Below are 17,712 nucleotides of genomic sequence, written 5' to 3' on the forward strand. Positions count from 1 at the left end.
TATTAAGCGTGAATTTAAATATAGATATTTCAAAGGTTAAAATAAGTATGCAATTAAAATGATCTGTAATGAATAAGTGCCTGCTAGGGTGACTTCCACCTCATCCCTCTCTTCTCCCGCCGTGTCTAGACTAGGTGGCAGGCTCCACTCCGTACTGTTCGTCTCCAGGTTCACCATCTTAGTCTCCGCCTCCTGTATGGAGGCCTCAACCCTGAGGGTGGCCCGCTCTGCCTCCCGGAGCTGGGTGTCCCAGTCATCTGCCAGGTCCTTCAGCTTTTTCCATTCTTCTCTTAGTTGGTCGGTGGGATTTGTTAACAGTTTATCCATTCTCTCCTCCTTTTTCTTTAATTCATTCCTGAAAAAATGAAAATAAAAAAACAATAAGTTACTCCAAAAGAAGTAATTAAGAAAGTATATTATTTTTTTTCTAAATTCAAAGGACTAAGATTCAATATGACACTTTTATATTATTTGCTAGACATTTAAAAATCATTCTTTACCATTAATCATTAAACAAAATATAAAAAGATAGACTTTGGTAATCTTTTTCTACTGACTGTTTGGCAATTTCATTTTTGTTTTGTTTATTACTTTAGGTCTGGTTATTTTGGGTACCGGGTAGATAACCCCAAAGGTTTAGGCATCACAGGTAAAGGCCCCGCAGGGGTTATTCTTATGAAAGAACTACCCGATCCCCTTACCTCCAATTCATTTAAAAAAAAACATATGTTAAATTCATAGTTAAAAGTGAGTTGACATTAGGATGCAAAACAAATTACTTAATTTACTTTTACAAAAGGATGGACGTACGGACATATCCAAGTTATAGAATATCAGCACTTATATGAATAAAATGTATAAATTAATCTAGTACCAATTGTACCCTAATCAAACAAGAAACTTTCGTGTTTTCATTTCTGTAAGCCGATGTAACCAAGAAGCGAAGTTTCTCGAATATGGATACATTAGTAAAACATTTCAATATTATTAATTGCTCTTAGGTAACTAAATACATAGGTACAAAATCTTTTCTAAGTATTTCAAGACAAAGCAACTTTAATTTCAATAGACATCCTTTTCTTTTCTTTTCGTTTTTTTTCTTTTCACAACTTCTTACTTAATTCTTATTTATTTTTTTTTTATTTTCTCAAAGCACGTTTTTCCATATGTTAACGTCCTTGTTAACATCTCAAGCTGACGTTTATCCACGCCTTAATCCGTCAATTGCCACAGGGATGTAAGGATTTGTCGGGGAGGAAATAAGTCATTGGGTACCTACGGAAATGGGATGCTATATCCCATGGATATAAAATAACATTAACGTGTAAAATCAACTAATCTAGGGAAAAGTTGGGTGGGTCAAGGAAAAGGTCTAGAACGGGAAAAGAAGCGTGGAGAAATCCCACGACATCCGTAATTTAATTGTATGGATCTCATTCTTGGAGACCCCGAAATAAGCAAGGTGGAACAGTCGTTAAGGGTATTATTAGCGAATATTATAGTATTTTATCTTATTGTATGTAATCAATATTCATGCAAAAATCCTATTATAAGCTATGTCATGACTTGGTAAGCACTGCAAAGACACCTCGCAGTTCAACAACCCTGAAGGGTTAAGCCATCCATTCGTGACACAGCTGCTCAGTGTTCATAATTATAAACATGTAATCATATATTTAAAATGTATGTGAATATAGGTGCGGACGAAATATTCAATACAGCCCTGAGCTGGTCATACTTAACTTATTATTATTGTCATATATAATAAAAACTGATACATTTACCACTTACTACATCCCTGGAATCATATCATTGTAATAGATAATATATATATATATATGCATTCTATTTCAGCCAGAAACATTATTATAAAACTGCAATCTATTTCAGGATGAAACCTTAGTAAACCATTGTAAACTTAATCAGTAACTCGCCCTAATTGTATGCACCTTAGGAAAATAAATCTTATCTTATCTTATCTAGTATTGAATAATTACTACAACTATGTAAACGAAAACTCTACATGAGTTTAATTTGAATTGGACTAAACTCTCTTATCATAGTTTAGTAATATGATCCATTATCCCTACTACCTATCACAGTATAAAATAGTAGGATGAATATGTGTATGTCTGTTAAATAGGGATTCTATAACAGATTTGTATTTTTAGGCAAGTTTTCGGCTATTTTTCAAATTGTAAGAGAATTGGGAGGTTGTACTTGCATTGTTCTTGCATAAAAAAAATAGGATGAGTAGGTGTGTGTAACCGGTAAGATATCAGAATAGCTGACCAAAAATGTTTCTGATTGTCTTGAAAGCCTTATAATGGGCACAATAAAGTTGTAGGCTATACCTATTCTCATTCAAGATAAAGTAAGACCAAGTCAAAAATTTGGGTATAGTCCCTTTCGTAACATCGCACCTTATGGGGCGATTCTTCGTACTTTTCACAGTAGCTTTTCTCCTAATTCTAGCCCCTGCGGGGGGCTCTAACTCTGCGGGCCAATTACCTAACCCTGTGGGGCAATTACCTAACCCTGTGGGGCAATCACCTAACCCAATATAACCTAAAATAACCTATAAAAAGCCATTTTAAAAATACGACAAATCGCCCCTTATGGGGCGATGTTACGAAAGGGACTATTCCCAAAAATTTTAACAAAAAAGATATTTGATGAATACGAACAAAACTGAAATTAAAAGAAAAATATACATACAATAGGCAAGTAAAAAATATATTTTTCTCATTGGAAAATACATATTTCTCATAAGGAAAATATTGATATTTGCAAAAAGTGCATATTTTTCAAGCATATTTATGGAAATCTATATCTTCCTAAACCTTTTAAAAACACCAAAACAAGGACGAAAATGTGGACAGGAGCACAGCAAGACAAAAAACAAACAGTTTTATGTGCAAAGGAAGATATAATAAGATATAACGCTCTTAACAGTAAGTTTCAAAACTGACTGGCATTTCTACCCTCGACCTTGTAGGGCTTTTAAATCACATGTTGCCTAACCTAAAAGAGACCTTTCGAGGCCTTTAGGGATGGGCGGCAATTTTTACACTTTCAGATAAAGGGATGTTATCTCAAATGTTAAACCTAACTCTTTAATGGTAAGGGTTTATCAACACTCCCTGTGTACACCCCCTCTATAACATAACCTCCTCTTTTTGAAATTTTTTTACACCCAAACTTAAGTCTAAATCATACACCTTAACCATCATAAATACTCTGAAAACTTAAAAACACCCTTCAAAGCGTTTATTATACACCTTACTGACGAAAAAACCACTCATCAACCCCCTTAATTCTTTGCAGAACCCTGTACACGCCAATGCTTGAGGTAAAATTAATGCACATAACTTTGAAATCTAATCCCATGGTGATGGGATAAAATCCAAGTTGATAAGAGAAAAAGGGTGGCGCAGTGTAATATCAATGTATGTACAGAGTAAAATAAGGAATACATATATTTTGGCAAGACTGTAGCTGTTTAACCTAATTCTTTTCTTATATATTGTAACTAGCGGCTACTCCCCTAGAAACCTCTAGGGGCACTTGAGGAGGGGAGAGTCGAATTTGATAACCCAATTTCTTATTTTAGAATTTAAAAGAAAAAGTAAAATAATAAATTTTTCTGGGGGCGAAAAAAATTTTTTTCGGGGGGGTTGGGGGTGTCCCACCCCCCAAGAAAATAGTTATAAACCTTACCGGGACCTATGAGAAGCTACCCTGTTAAGGAGAACCCGATCGGTTCAGCGGTTAGCGAGATCCTTTGGTACAAACAAACACACAGACACACATCCTGTTACTTTAGTATAAGGATACAATTTCTTTTAAAAATCCTCTAAAACATTTGTTAAAAATCCACGTATTTATTTTTAATGTAAAAAATAGTATCTTTCTGATGATTGCAGAAGCATGAAACTCTGAGTAAAAGAAAGTAAAAATTAAAGATAAAAAGATGTTTCACTTTTAAGTGTATGTATGTATAGTTACACGGTGTCATGATAAAAACTGCGTTTTCAATTTAGGAAATCAACCACAAGTATGACAAAAAATAATATTAGGTCCATATTCTCTGTAAAATATACATCAAACCTCAAATGAGTTATTTAAGCAAACAAAATTTAGCATAAATGGATATTTAAATCCCAAGGTTTTTTTTGCAATGGAATGTTTTTTTTTTATCTCTAAAAAATGTGGCTATATTATTGGTACATGTATGTACGGGAAAAATGCCTGATACTAAATATGTGATAACAATTAGACTCAAATAACTTAATATTTCGTAACAATATTAAAGTATTAAAAGGTTTAATAAATTTTCTCGTATTCATTCGAATCCGGTGGATAGGAACCGGTTCTCATCCATACGAAAAAACTATGTCTAGCATCGTATTATAATAATATTCCACCTCGGGGCTAAAAAAACTAGTTTTAATCTTATAATTGTACATTCTATATCCGCGGAAAGCCGTTTATAATACGATACGAGAAATAACTATTCTCGTATTCATTCGAATCCGGTGGATAGGAACCGGTTCTCATCCATACGAAAAAACTATGTATAACATCGTATTATATTAATCTTATAATTGTACATTCTATATCCGCGGAAAGCTGTTTATAATACGATGCGAGAAATAACTATTCAGGATTTTAAAAAATTTTATTTTTTTTGGCTGTATTCAAATAGCTTTTTATTTGTTACTTATATATCTCTATGTTAAATACATTTTTAAAAGTGAAATCTTTCTTAAAACTGTGCACATAAATAAATAAAACAAGTTACTTTTTAATTTAAACAAGGATGACAACATCCATAAAAGCGAAGCACTGAAACGGTAGGACAATCGGACATAAACACTTATATAGTGTCAGAACTGAATAATCAAAATATAAATGTATAAGAGTCGAAGCAAAACTGTAAGTAAATTTGTTGAAAACTGCTTTATATAGGATGATGTTCATGGACATACTTACATATTTAGGACTTGATTATAGAGTTGCTTCGCTTACAACATTATACTTTGTTGTCCCAGGAATCAATATACCAAAAATCAGATCAATCGGATGATTAGATCACATAAAAATTTGTTGTTAAAAAAGTAAAAAAATCAACATGTTTAAAATGGACGTACGGACATTTTGGTAATGATTATAGAGTTGCTACGCTTTCTAAATCATACCTAACTACTACAGGAATCACCATGCAAAATTTGAAATCGATAGGACAATTCTAACATGCCTAAATTAACGAAAAAAGCTATCCGTTACGGACGTACGGACGGACGGACCGACCCTAATTATAGAAAAGCTTCGCTTTTAAAAATATCTAAAAAAGAAGAAAGTTAGGTGTGTTGATTTAAAATTTTTATCTAAAATGCTACCTTATACATTACAGATAAATTATGATTTAATCTTTCAATCTCCCATTCAAATTAAAGGATTAAAGAAGTAAATGAAGGCAGGTGAACAATAGACATAGGCAGGGCAATTATTAAATTAAGACTTATTAAGTTGGAAAAAAGAAAAATTGATTATTTGTTTTGAAAATCTGTTAAAGTTTAATGTAATTGATAGAATATTTTGAGCTTTTGTGGTAAAATGTTGTTGTCAAGGAAAAAAAGATTTTATTTCAACTTTAAATGCAAAATTCCACCGAAATAAAGCATCACAGATACACCTTTCTAATTCTTTTAGATCAAAAATGCCCAGTTTTAAGGTTGAGTTCTTGCACTTGTCCTCTACATTCTAAAACAGTTTTCTATGATTTCTAGAGTTCCTTTTAGCATAAAGTTAACATTAGTAAGTAAACATGTAATCAAGGAATAAACAAGACTCTGTGGGAAATTTTAAACATAAATCCAAGTTGTAAACTACGAGACAGAACACTAAAACCACACCCCATCTAAATACAACCAAGATATGTTGATGAAATATCAAAAATGGGATAAATCGAACCTTCAACTTAATATTTTATCAATAAAACCTAGAAAAAAAATCAACATTTTATATTTTAAGTTTGTCTTAGGGATAAGACAATGGAGATAAATTGCTGTAAATTATATTTATTGATAAACAAAATTACTTCTTCTGTAGTTTAAAATTAATGATTGATAAGTTTGGACGCTGTTAGTTTGAACCAGCTAATCAAGATTTAACAAAAGTTCCTAAATTTTTAAAGTGTTCAAAAAATTTGTGTACCAATATAATATACAATCTAATGTTCTTTCCTATGACAAAATCAAAATACAACAAATCTTGATTGACATGACGGTCAAATACATAACTACAAGTAATTGGTTGATTTTTCTAAGAAAAGTCTTAATTGTTCTTTTATTGTTAAACTTGTAATTGAAAAAAAGATATTAAGGTATAGCGTGAATCTGATATTTCTCTTCTATGACAAAACATTATATTTTAAGGGATGGGATAATGGACAAAATTTAATCCCCCCTATAAATTAATTATCCGTTTGATCTGATTTTTGGAATACTGATTCCTAGGACAACAAAGTACAATGTTATAAGCAAAGCATCTCTACAATCAAGTCCTAATAATGTGATTTACTTACAATTTTGTTTGACTTTTATAGATTTATGTTCGAATTATTTAGTTCTGACACTCTACAGGGGTTAATGTTGGTTTGAGTTTATATAAGCTTTTTTTTTTTTTGGGGGGGGGGGGCAATAATTTAGTGTCCAAAGTCCTCTCCCTCCCTGATGTCAGCTGTTCTCTGTTTTATACACCGCACAGACTCAATAATTAAATATTTATATGATTCTGATAAAATTAAGACATATTTCTAAATATAACATCATTTAAATTTAATCAAATTCTTCTACTAATTTTATATTTCTTGGGACAGAATAAAATAACATGAAAAGGCAAAATATCCAGGCGTTTATAAAGTTTCAGTTTTATATTCTTTATCTTTACAAAAATTAACACATAGGTATTATCGCATTTTTTATATACATTTTTTTACTAACATATGCAGTATAAGAAGTATGATGATTGTTTATCTGTATGTTACTTCAACCAATACTCTTTCAGAAGCTTAACTTTGGTCCAGAAATGTTTTCAGTAAATAAAATTAATTGTCCTTTAAACCCAGCTTTTGTTCTCAGGCGATTTTTAGTTTCATAACAAAAATTGTAAATAAAATACTTTTGAAAAAAGCGAAGCTTCTATATAATTAGGGTCGGTCCGTCCGTACGTCACAGACAGTTAGCTCTTTATCTATAATCAAGTTCTAAAAATGTAAGTATGTCCTTAAACATTATCCTGTATTTAAGCAGTTTTCAAAAAAAATTATTTACAATTTATACGTTTAGACTGAATGTTCTGACACTCTACAAGTGTTAATATTCGTTTGTCCTACAGTTTCAGAGCTTCGCTTTTATAGATATTGTCATCCTTGTTAAGATAAAGTTTAGGGCATAATTTATAATTCTATAGGGTAAAGTAAATAGTATTGTAATATAGATACTTGGTAAGGACTACATATTGGTTTAGCGGATATCTTTACACAAACAACACTAGAAAAACAACAAACTTTTCCATTATTCACATATCTTGAGATGAACACTGTAAAAAAAAATATTAGTATTTATGGAAATTCATTACAATTATTGCAATAATGTTCATAATGAACTTAAAATTCAGTCAATATAAGTATATTCGAATAAGTTTATTTCGACTATTTAAAGCATTTGATATATAATATAAAGAAGGTCAGGCTTTTTTGGTCTGAAGCGTAAGATCCAAATGGGTTTCAGAGTATCTTTATAAATGTTTTGGGGGGGGGGGGGTTTAGGCTATTTCCTGACCTCCCAGGAGTATAGTGGCCATTAAACTATTATCTCATTAAGTATTAAAATGATCTATTAATATTATTAATAATTTTTTCCCTTTTTTCCCAGTGCAGTGTATAAATCAAACACAGACACACACACACACATATGCACATAGATACTTTGTTAACACTAGGAAACTTTAGTGCACTTACTAGTAAACATTCAAAATAACGTTTACAGATTATGTAATTGAAATAATCAAATTGCATAGGAAATGTAAAACATAAAATTTCTAGATGAAAACAGTTTTACGCTCTTTTCTTGTATGGGTTTCGGCAAAATATATCGCGAGAACTTTTAAGGCAAATTATAATTGTGTTCAAATGAATATTAGTGACTGCTTAAAGTTTTTCTGTATAAAGGATTTTTCTTACATCATCCTATACTATATATTAACTGGATGTATGCATGTGTGACCAGTAAGATCTCGTAAACTATTTGGCTGATGGTTTTACAATTAAATGTTTCGTAGTCATCACTAAACAACCCTTTAAGCTAAAGCGAATCCACTATCAGTGTAAATAACAGCCTACATAATATTGACTAGATATCTTTAAAACCTTTTGCACATGGCTAGCTATCCATCTATGATATTTGTAACTTTTACACTAACCTAATCTTGTCATGATGTTTTATTTGTTGTTGTATTTCTGACAAACTCTTTCCAATATCTTCATTCTCTAGCACCTTTGTCTTCTCCTTCATATACAGTTCAAACTTATCAAGTTCTTCAGATTTAACCTTGTCCTTCTTAGATTGAATACTTGCAAGATTTAACATCCTAAAAAGTTGTAAAAAATAAATAGGTCGTGATACTGTGTTATAGGGGAAAAACAAGTGTAAAAAGAATAAACAAAAAACATTTTGTTTAGAATTTTACTCCAAGAATTTAAGGTAGAAGGGATTATTTCAATGTTTTTAATCATAGACTGAAAATTTATTACATGAAATAATTTTAGTTTAAAAAACAGCTCGGCTGTTTAGGCTCTACTATGCAGAGAATATCTCTACTAGTCATATCATGTCTTTATTCTATTATAATAGGGATTGGGACACCTCAAAAGGGAAACAATGATCCCTCCAAAGAATATTTTATATAAGACGGGATTTAAAACAAATTTTGACTGATGGGGAGTTACCCCGACCCACTCTTGGAGAGAAGTCTCTAGTCTATGAAGCCTGTTGTGGACCTCATTGTAAGCTAGACTTTGTTAAAATTTTCACAAAAATAGTGAACCTCTTGCATAGACAATAGACCAAGAAGAAGTATTCCCCTTCAAATTGAGTTCAGCCATTTTAGAGATATTTTAAACAAGATAGTTCAACACCAAATCATATCAGATTTTTACCTATTTTGTAGATCTGTCCATCTTCTCCTAAGTTCTTCAATGACAGCAGCGTCGAGATCATTTACTGCCTCGCTCTTACCTCCACCCTAATTCAGATGAATTTCAATAAATTTCTCTTTTTTACCGTTTTCTTCAAAAGGGGAATTCCATATAATTGCAAATATTTCCCAATAAACAAAGTTTTTAATTAAAAATTAATATTTCCTAAATTGTACTAAGTTACTGGTACTTCAGATCTATGAAATGACGTGTGTTAAACCAAAGGCTTGGCAGACGTCAATTAGCCCTCAATTTTAACAGTTTAGATGCTTAACATTAATAAGCGGACGAATCTACATAGTAAGAACAGGTTTATGCATCCAATAGATTTTTAAAGTTCATTCGGTTTTTAACAGGGATGCGCGGTAATAAAATTAGAAATGGCAAATCATCCTTCCTGTATGGGTTGATTACACAAGGCTTGAAACTTAAAATCCTGAGCTCTGACCTCAACCATGACATCCTCTACTCTAGTTGTTGTACTCTCACTCTCTATTCGTCCAACCTAAATATTTATAAATATAGACACCTCTGCTCTGACCACAACCATGACATCCTCTACTCTAGTTGTTGTACTCTCGCTCTCTATACGTCCAACCTAAATATTTATAAATATAGACACCTCTGCTCTGACCTCAACCCTGACATCCTCTACTCTAGTAGTTGTACTCTCGCTCTCTATACGTCCAACCTAAATATTTAGAAATATAGACACCTCTGCTCTGACCACAACCATGACATCCTCTACTCTAGTTGTTGTACTCTCGCTCTCTATACGTCCAACCTAAATATTTAGAAATATAGACACCTCTGCTCTGACCACAACCATGACATCCTCTACTCTAGTTGTTGTACTCTCGCTCTCTATACGTCCAACCTAAATATTTAGAAATATAGACACCTCTGCTCTGACCACAACCATGACATCCTCTACTCTAGTTGTTGTACTCTCGCTCTCTATACGTCCAACCTAAATATTTATAAATATAGACACCTCTGCTCTGACCTCAACCCTGACATCCTCTACTCTAGTAGTTGTACTCTCGCTCTCTATACGTCCAACCTAAATATTTAGAAATATAGACACCTCTGCTCTGACCACAACCATGACATCCTCTACTCTAGTTGTTGTACTCTCGCTCTCTATACGTCCAACCTAAATATTTAGAAATATAGACACCTCTGCTCTGACCACAACCATGACATCCTCTACTCTAGTTGTTGTACTCTCGCTCTCTATACGTCCAACCTAAATATTTAGAAATATAGACACCTCTGCTCTGACCACAACCATGACATCCTCTACTCTAGTTGTTGTACTCTCGCTCTCTATACGTCCAACCTAAATATTTAGAAATATAGACACCTCTGCTCTGACCACAACCATGACATCCTCTACTCTAGTTGTTGTACTTTCACTCTCTATACGTCCAACCTAAATATTTAGAAATATAGACACCTCTGCTCTGACCACAACCATGACATCCTCTACTCTAGTTGTTGTACTCTCGCTCTCTATACGTCCAACCTAAATATTTAGAAATATAGACACCTCTGCTCTGACCACAACCATGACATCCTCTACTCTAGTTGTTGTACTCTCGCTCTCTATACGTCCAACCTAAATATTTAGAAATATAGACACCTCTGCTCTGACCACAACCATGACATCCTCTACTCTAGTTGTTGTACTCTCGCTCTCTATACGTCCAACCTAAATATTTAGAAATATAGACACCTCTGCTCTGACCACAACCATGACATCCTCTACTCTAGTTGTTGTACTTTCACTCTCTATACGTCCAACCTAAATATTTAGAAATATAGACACCTCTGCTCTGACCACAACCATGACATCCTCTACTCTAGTTGTTGTACTCTCGCTCTCTATACGTCCAACCTAAATATTTAGAAATATAGACACCTCTGCTCTGACCACAACCATGACATCCTCTACTCTAGTTGTTGTACTTTCACTCTCTATACGTCCAACCTAAATATTTAGAAATATAGACACCTCTGCTCTGACCACAACCATGACATCCTCTACTCTAGTTGTTGTACTCTCGCTCTCTATACGTCCAACCTAAATATTTAGAAATATAGACACCTCTGCTCTGACCACAACCATGACATCCTCTACTCTAGTTGTTGTACTTTCACTCTCTATACGTCCAACCTAATTTTTTTTTATATAATGACACCTCTGCTCTGCCCAAGGGATGGAGGAAGGGGACATAGGACTGTTTGTTATACTTGTCCCCAAAGTCTTACATATAATAACGTTTTCTTATTCGTTGGCTTTACAACCTTGGGACATTTATTGAATTTGATTAGTTGGTTTATTTAGTTCAGAGTCCAAATATGTCAATCAATAATTGTAATATAATAAAGGGGTAATTTTGTGTATAATAATTGGAGATGTACATCAATCTATTGGCCATTGTTTTATCTCTTTAGATCTCTGACCTCAAGCATGATATACTCTAATCTATCTGTACTCGCATGAAAAAAGAAAACTTTTATAACACTATAAATCTGACTTTTAAGAACGTGAAATATAATAGTTATTTCTCGCATCGTATTATAAACGGCTTTCCGCGGATATAGAATGTACAATTATAAGATTAAAACTAGTCCCGAGGTGCCAAAGGCACTGGCTAAAAAACTGGTTTTAATCTTATGATTGTACATTTTTATATTCGTAGAAAGCTGGATATAATACGATGCTAGACATGGTTTTTTTTCGTATGGATGAGAACCGGTTCCTATCCACCGGATTCGAATGAATACGAGAAAATTTATTCATTATATTTTAACATGAAAGCCAAGTTGATGGTGAGAAACAGACCAATAAAAAAGTTTCAAATTTACCAACTTTCCAAGGCAAAATTTTGTGACTATTTATTATATTTATACCTTAGTTTCAATGGTGGACAGCCACGTACGAAACTCGGCTAAATCTTGATCTAGCTTGTTTAGGGACTGCAGGGCAGCCTGAAGACTCTTGCCCCTGGCAGCACAGCCGCTGGACAGAGCCGAGTAGCGGCCGGTCAACTCCTGGTTTTTCTCTGATATGCGGCTGGTGTCGTCTCGGCTGTAGATGCTTATCAACCGATTACATGCCTACGAAAGGAAAATTACAAGTCTGTAATTTGAATCAGTCAGGTATTTCTTTTAACCCTGTATTCGAAGTGATAGAATAAGCAGAATTTAGCCTAAAACCATCCCAAGACGTATATAAAAAATAAATATCCTAAAACCATCAAAACTTCCATAGAATGGAGAACTCAAACGGTTCAGCAGTTATCGAAATATTAAGCTGCAGACCAAAATACCTTGTTACTTTATATATAAGGATTGTTGTACATCTAAATTTGTGAACTTTTTGAACGACAATATTTTTGTGTATTTAAGTTTTACCTTCAAAAACTTGTGTATAATTTAATTAGAGTAATTATTTTGCTTGGAACGAAACATATGCTCTATGCAAAAAATAATGATACAAATATTTCATTTATACAAAATTTGGTGCATAATATTTTTAGTTTGTAAATTCTTTATATAAACGATAATATACTAAAGTTATCTATTGCTTTAGTCAATATTATATTATACTTCTACTAAGCTGTAAAGAAGAGTTTAATTCAAAGCAGGGATAAAGGGACCAGGATTCTGACAAACAAGTGAAAATATCCCTACAACCCACTTCCTACTTTTCTCATCATTTTACACGCTTCCCTTTAATTCACAGAAAAAAACGGAAACGTAGAGAAAAGGGAAACCTTGCGATCCTGGATACCTGAGAAAGTAGCGCAACATGATGGGCATACTGTTGTAGTTCTCTGTGAATCTGGTTGACGTCACGTATCTGTTTGAGTAAAGTATCCCTGGTGCGTCCCACTCCAGCTCCTAACAAACAGGATAAGTCAAGTAGAAAAAGTATTTTTTTGTGGTTCAAAATATTTACTGCTTTGCATGAGAAAGGGACAAAGGTATCATTAATTTAAATTGTTAGTTACTAGTGCTGCGACCCTATCATCTAGAAGCACTGTATTCAAAGGGTAGGGAGGGGGCACAATAAATAGCCTTAATCCATACTAAGGATTTAATCTAAAATTATAATAGCATAAAATCATTTCGGAACCTATGTGAAGCTTTCATATAAAGTGGAACTCAATCAGTTAAGTGATTAAAAAAACTTATTGATTTCTTAAATGGGATAAATTGTTTTCGTCCCTAAAAGACATTGCTATTATTTGAAGTCTAATAATATAAGAAGGAATTTTAGAATATTTACAAATTGAGTTGAACAATCTAAGAAGGGGGGGGGGGTTAATGCAACCATCTCGTAATCAATGTATAAATAGCACTTAAAATTCGAATTTTGATCTGAAATTTTGCAAGAGTAATCCTTGGTAGGTCTATTTTCCCTAAATCGAACAAAAAGTTGAAAAAGTAACGGCTAACGGCTCAGCCGTTTAGCCGTTTTTTAAGCTATTTTTAGGGCAAATCTGTCATTAATTACGTAGAAATCAACTTTTTGAAACATATTTTTGCTTTAAATTATGTGAAATTATACAAAAAAACATTTTTTAGATTTCTAGTACCAGCAACTACCGGCTAGTACCGTTTGAAAACGTTTTGGAGCGGAAAAGAGCATTATGTGGAGAGAGGTTTCGTGATTTATTTATCTTGAAAATACCCAACAAATGTCTACACGGCTGAGCCGCCAGCCGTTAGCCGCTACTTTTCCAACTTTTTCTTCGATTTAGGGAAAATAGACCTACCAAGGATTACTCATGCAAAATTTCAGATCAAAATTCGAATTCTAAGTGCCATTTATACATTAATTACGAGATGGTTGCATTAACCCCCCCCCCCCTTTGTAAAATAAAAATTTTACCTGAAAGCATCGACTCCAGTCTGGTTAACCAATCCGACACTTCCTGTCCCTTGCTCTGCAGGTTGTCTGTGTGCTCCAACATGGTGGTCAACTCTGTCTTACGGGACATCAGAGTTTGGTGCAGCTTGGACCAGCTCGTGTTTACCTCATGCTTTGTGTCTGTGCCGTGGTCCACACTCGAGTTCTCGTACATCAACATCAACTCGTTCTTGGCTGCCTTCTTGGAATCCAGGTGAGATAATAGAGACCGGATTCTGTCCAGCTCTTTGCCAACAGCATCCGTATCCATTACATCGACTTGTTGTTTAGTGCCAACCATTTCAGAGGTCAGATTTTTTAAGAAGGTCAACATTTCGTTTGTTTTATTTGCCAGCAAGGTAGCCTCACCTCCTTTGGACGCAGTAGTGACGGGCACATGATGCACCAGTGCAGGAACTTCCTCCGCCTCCTCCGACATGGGGCTGTTAGTTCCTGTTGTAGGACTTGTAGCCCATTGTTCACCGCAGCTAGTACCTGTATTGGTTGACCGACAAGCCCACTCGCTTGCTGTTTGTGAAACTGAGCTTGCCGCCGATGCCTGGCTGGTGACACTGCTCACTGAATAACTAGAACTTGTCTTTGGCATGTCTTTACCACTAGTGGGAGATGAGTTTAGTAATGTAGTTCTAGTGGTTGGTATTGGTAGATGAACAAGCTGCTTTAACTTGACATCATTATTTAACTTTGTCCATTTTTGCTTGAGATCTGTCAGGTCTTTCAGCAATCTCGGATTCACCTTATGTTCTCCTTTCTCAATCTCTTTCTCAAGAAGAGAGAAATCATTAAAAAGTTTCTGAACACTATACTCTATTTCTCCAACAGCGACCTTGATAGAATTGTTGTCTTCATTACTTTTTGCTGTGTTAAATCTGTTTTGAAGATCTTGTACATATCTCCTCTTTTCTCTGATACTATCCACCATTGTGCCTAGTTTGTCCTTGTGTTCCCGCAAAGTTGCCAATTTTTTGGGCAGTAGAAAATTAATTTTTTGCAGCTTTGCCTGACTTGAGATGTATACGTTGGAGTTTTGTCCAATGGTGCAGCCAAGCTCATCCAGTGCAGATCTCTGGTTTGGCAGCTCTGATATGTACTTCTTCAGCTTTGTCAGGATGTCAGCTAGGACATCCTGTTCACTTAGATTGACAGGTTGACTGCCTGTGTCCAGGGCCTCTTGACACCAACTTAGGATTGTATTCAGATTGCTGTTTGAAACATCGTCAACAACTAAAATAAAAAAATATGTTTTTATTTCTCAGAGTTATCAAATGTATTTTTTTGTGTAAAACTTTGGAAAGTAAAATTTGCAAAGAAATGTGACTAAATATGCGAGTGCCTTTAAGCGGTTATTAACTGTATCTCAATTTTACCCACAATTTCATGTTGGGTTAAAAATACTTCATTCTCTTAAGTTTTTGGATCCAAAAATATTTACCTGGATTGTCAACTTTCTTGTTGCTATTATTAATATTGTTATTAGGATTATTATCAATATTAGCATTTATATCACTGGCAGCTGTGCTAGCAGGTTGAGAAACTGTTTCCTCAGCTGTCACATCTGGTTCTTTAGCTGTTGGAGCAGTTGTGTTGTTGTTGTGAAGGTTTAATTCTGTGTAGACGCATCTCCAGCGCTTTCGCACTGTGTCGAATCTAAAAAAAATTTTTTTTTAATTCTACGCCATTATGGATAAATGTTTGTAACCTTTAGTTTTAACTTGATTAATTTGATTTTCCATTTAAGGAAAGTTAAAGTTTGGTTTTATATTTTATTTTGAGCATAAATACGCGGCTATTATGCTAACTGCAATTCAGTAATATAGTGAACCCATTTAAAGAAAAGCTTAGACTTCACCATACCTGTTAAATATATCCCTAGCTTGTGTAGCACCAATCTGAGCTGAGATCTTGTTGCCCAGATCTGCTAAGTGTTTGACTCTATGTTCTGTATTCTCTACCTCAGCACTCAGAGAGTTTAATCTGTTTTCAGGCTCGTCATGAGAGTTCTAAATAAAATGTATTATTGGCATTAAAAATGTAGCAAAATTTCAAAAGCCGCTGTTCGCTTTTTTTTTATTTACTTGTATAACAAAACAAAAGACGTATGTGTCGAAAACTAACGCCGAACAGGAGACAGGTAAATGTTTAATAATCTGTAGTATTGATCACCAAATTATTTATTTTCTTCAGTTTTGTTTTTTGCAAGTCTAAAATAATCATTTTCGAGACACATTGAATTGTTTTTGTACATGTAAGATGTAAAATTAGTTTAATAAGTGATTTTTAAAATCCTCATATTATTACAAACGCAAGTGTATCACAATAGCATATTATTATAATTAGCAATAAGTGAGAGGATTTTTATGTTATTGATGATAGCGAAGGAAAGGGACACCTTGCGCTGTTGTAATAAAAGGATGGTGACTAATTTATGTTATGTATGTGCGCAAGGTACATGGTTCAGCACATCAATTCCATTTAAAATTGCTGTAAGTTTGGATATTTTTGTGGGATTATTTATGTGACGTAAAACTTGTTTTTGTGCTATAACTACAGGGAAGTGGATATAAAAGGGTCGAGGGGGGTGGTTTGAGGGAAAATCTTTATTTAGAATTGTATGTCAGAATCCTGTTATTTGTCCCTGAATGTGCGGAATTGAATGCTCACCAGTTGAATAATGTCATCCTTAAGAACTCCTTAGATATGCACGCACAGTTTTCATTTAACTTTTCACATTTTATACTTCAAACTTAAATCTTAAACATAGTCTTCTTTGGACTTTTGGTGTATTTTTCTAAACTTAATAACAATTAAATAGTCCTGTACTAAGTATACATACATTTTAGGGTTCTGATTTTATCCCCAAAAAAGGACAGAAAACGTAAAATTCTTTGAAAAACTTTATTTTTAACAACGATCATTGTCTTTTAATTACAACGTTATAGGTAAATACTACAAAAATTCAAATATCCTTCGGACACCAATTTGAGAAGGATGTTGTTAGCATATTAATTTGAGAAGAAAGAAATAATCACCACTTTTATACTTTTTAAAACTTTTATACTACGAGAAATAAATTCTACAACAACATAGAAAGGATCACTGTTTTAGGATGCTAAAATTGTTTATTCAAAAAGCCTTAATGAAAAAAAATCTCGTAAAAAGTTGAGAGAAATGCGTCTAGTATCGATATTAGTGCATGTTGGCCGGATTAAGTTGTATCCCTATACTGATTAAACAATTCCCCAGGCACGTATCAAAATATTTTTTCTTGGATGCGTAGCATCTCTGTAAATGCCCTTCTCCATCACTAACTGTCTCATCTTATTATTAATCTTTAAAATATTTTTGCACCTTGAAAATAGGACTAATATTTTTTTAAGTATAGACAAAATTGTATATAAATATGATTCAAAATTGTATCAATACAAGATTACATTTTTATGGAGATTATAAAAAAATGTCGTCAATAAAGTTTTCTAAATCGTAGCTAACTATTACAGGAATCATC

General features: G+C 33.6%; 1 protein-coding gene across 5 annotated transcripts in view; it reads right to left on the reverse strand.

Annotated features, from left to right (window-relative positions):
* Nucleotides 1-17,712, reverse strand: part of LOC145315914 (dystrophin-like) — a 128,066-nt gene that overhangs the window by 13,068 nt on the left and 97,286 nt on the right. For all 5 annotated transcript variants that reach the window (XR_013878192.1, XR_013878190.1, XM_080156057.1 and 2 more), the window contains exons 35-43: nucleotides 16,062-16,207; nucleotides 15,640-15,854; nucleotides 14,169-15,431; nucleotides 13,065-13,174; nucleotides 12,182-12,388; nucleotides 9,659-9,767; nucleotides 9,224-9,308; nucleotides 8,488-8,655; nucleotides 81-355 (exon numbers count right to left, since the gene is read on the reverse strand). Coding sequence is in view for 3 of the 5 variants with exons in the window: in XM_080156057.1 (XP_080012183.1) it covers nucleotides 81-355; nucleotides 8,488-8,655; nucleotides 9,224-9,308; nucleotides 9,659-9,767; nucleotides 12,182-12,388; nucleotides 13,065-13,174; nucleotides 14,169-15,431; nucleotides 15,640-15,854; nucleotides 16,062-16,207 (2,578 nt within the window). In the remaining 2 variants the exon portion in view is untranslated. The remainder of the gene's footprint in view (nucleotides 1-80; nucleotides 356-8,487; nucleotides 8,656-9,223; nucleotides 9,309-9,658; nucleotides 9,768-12,181; nucleotides 12,389-13,064; nucleotides 13,175-14,168; nucleotides 15,432-15,639; nucleotides 15,855-16,061; nucleotides 16,208-17,712) is intronic.

The sequence above is a fragment of the Acartia tonsa genome, chromosome 4 (genome assembly GCF_053477335.1).
Source record: "Acartia tonsa isolate MP-2025a chromosome 4, ASM5347733v1, whole genome shotgun sequence".
NCBI classification, from domain to species: Eukaryota; Metazoa; Arthropoda; class Copepoda; order Calanoida; family Acartiidae; genus Acartia; species Acartia tonsa.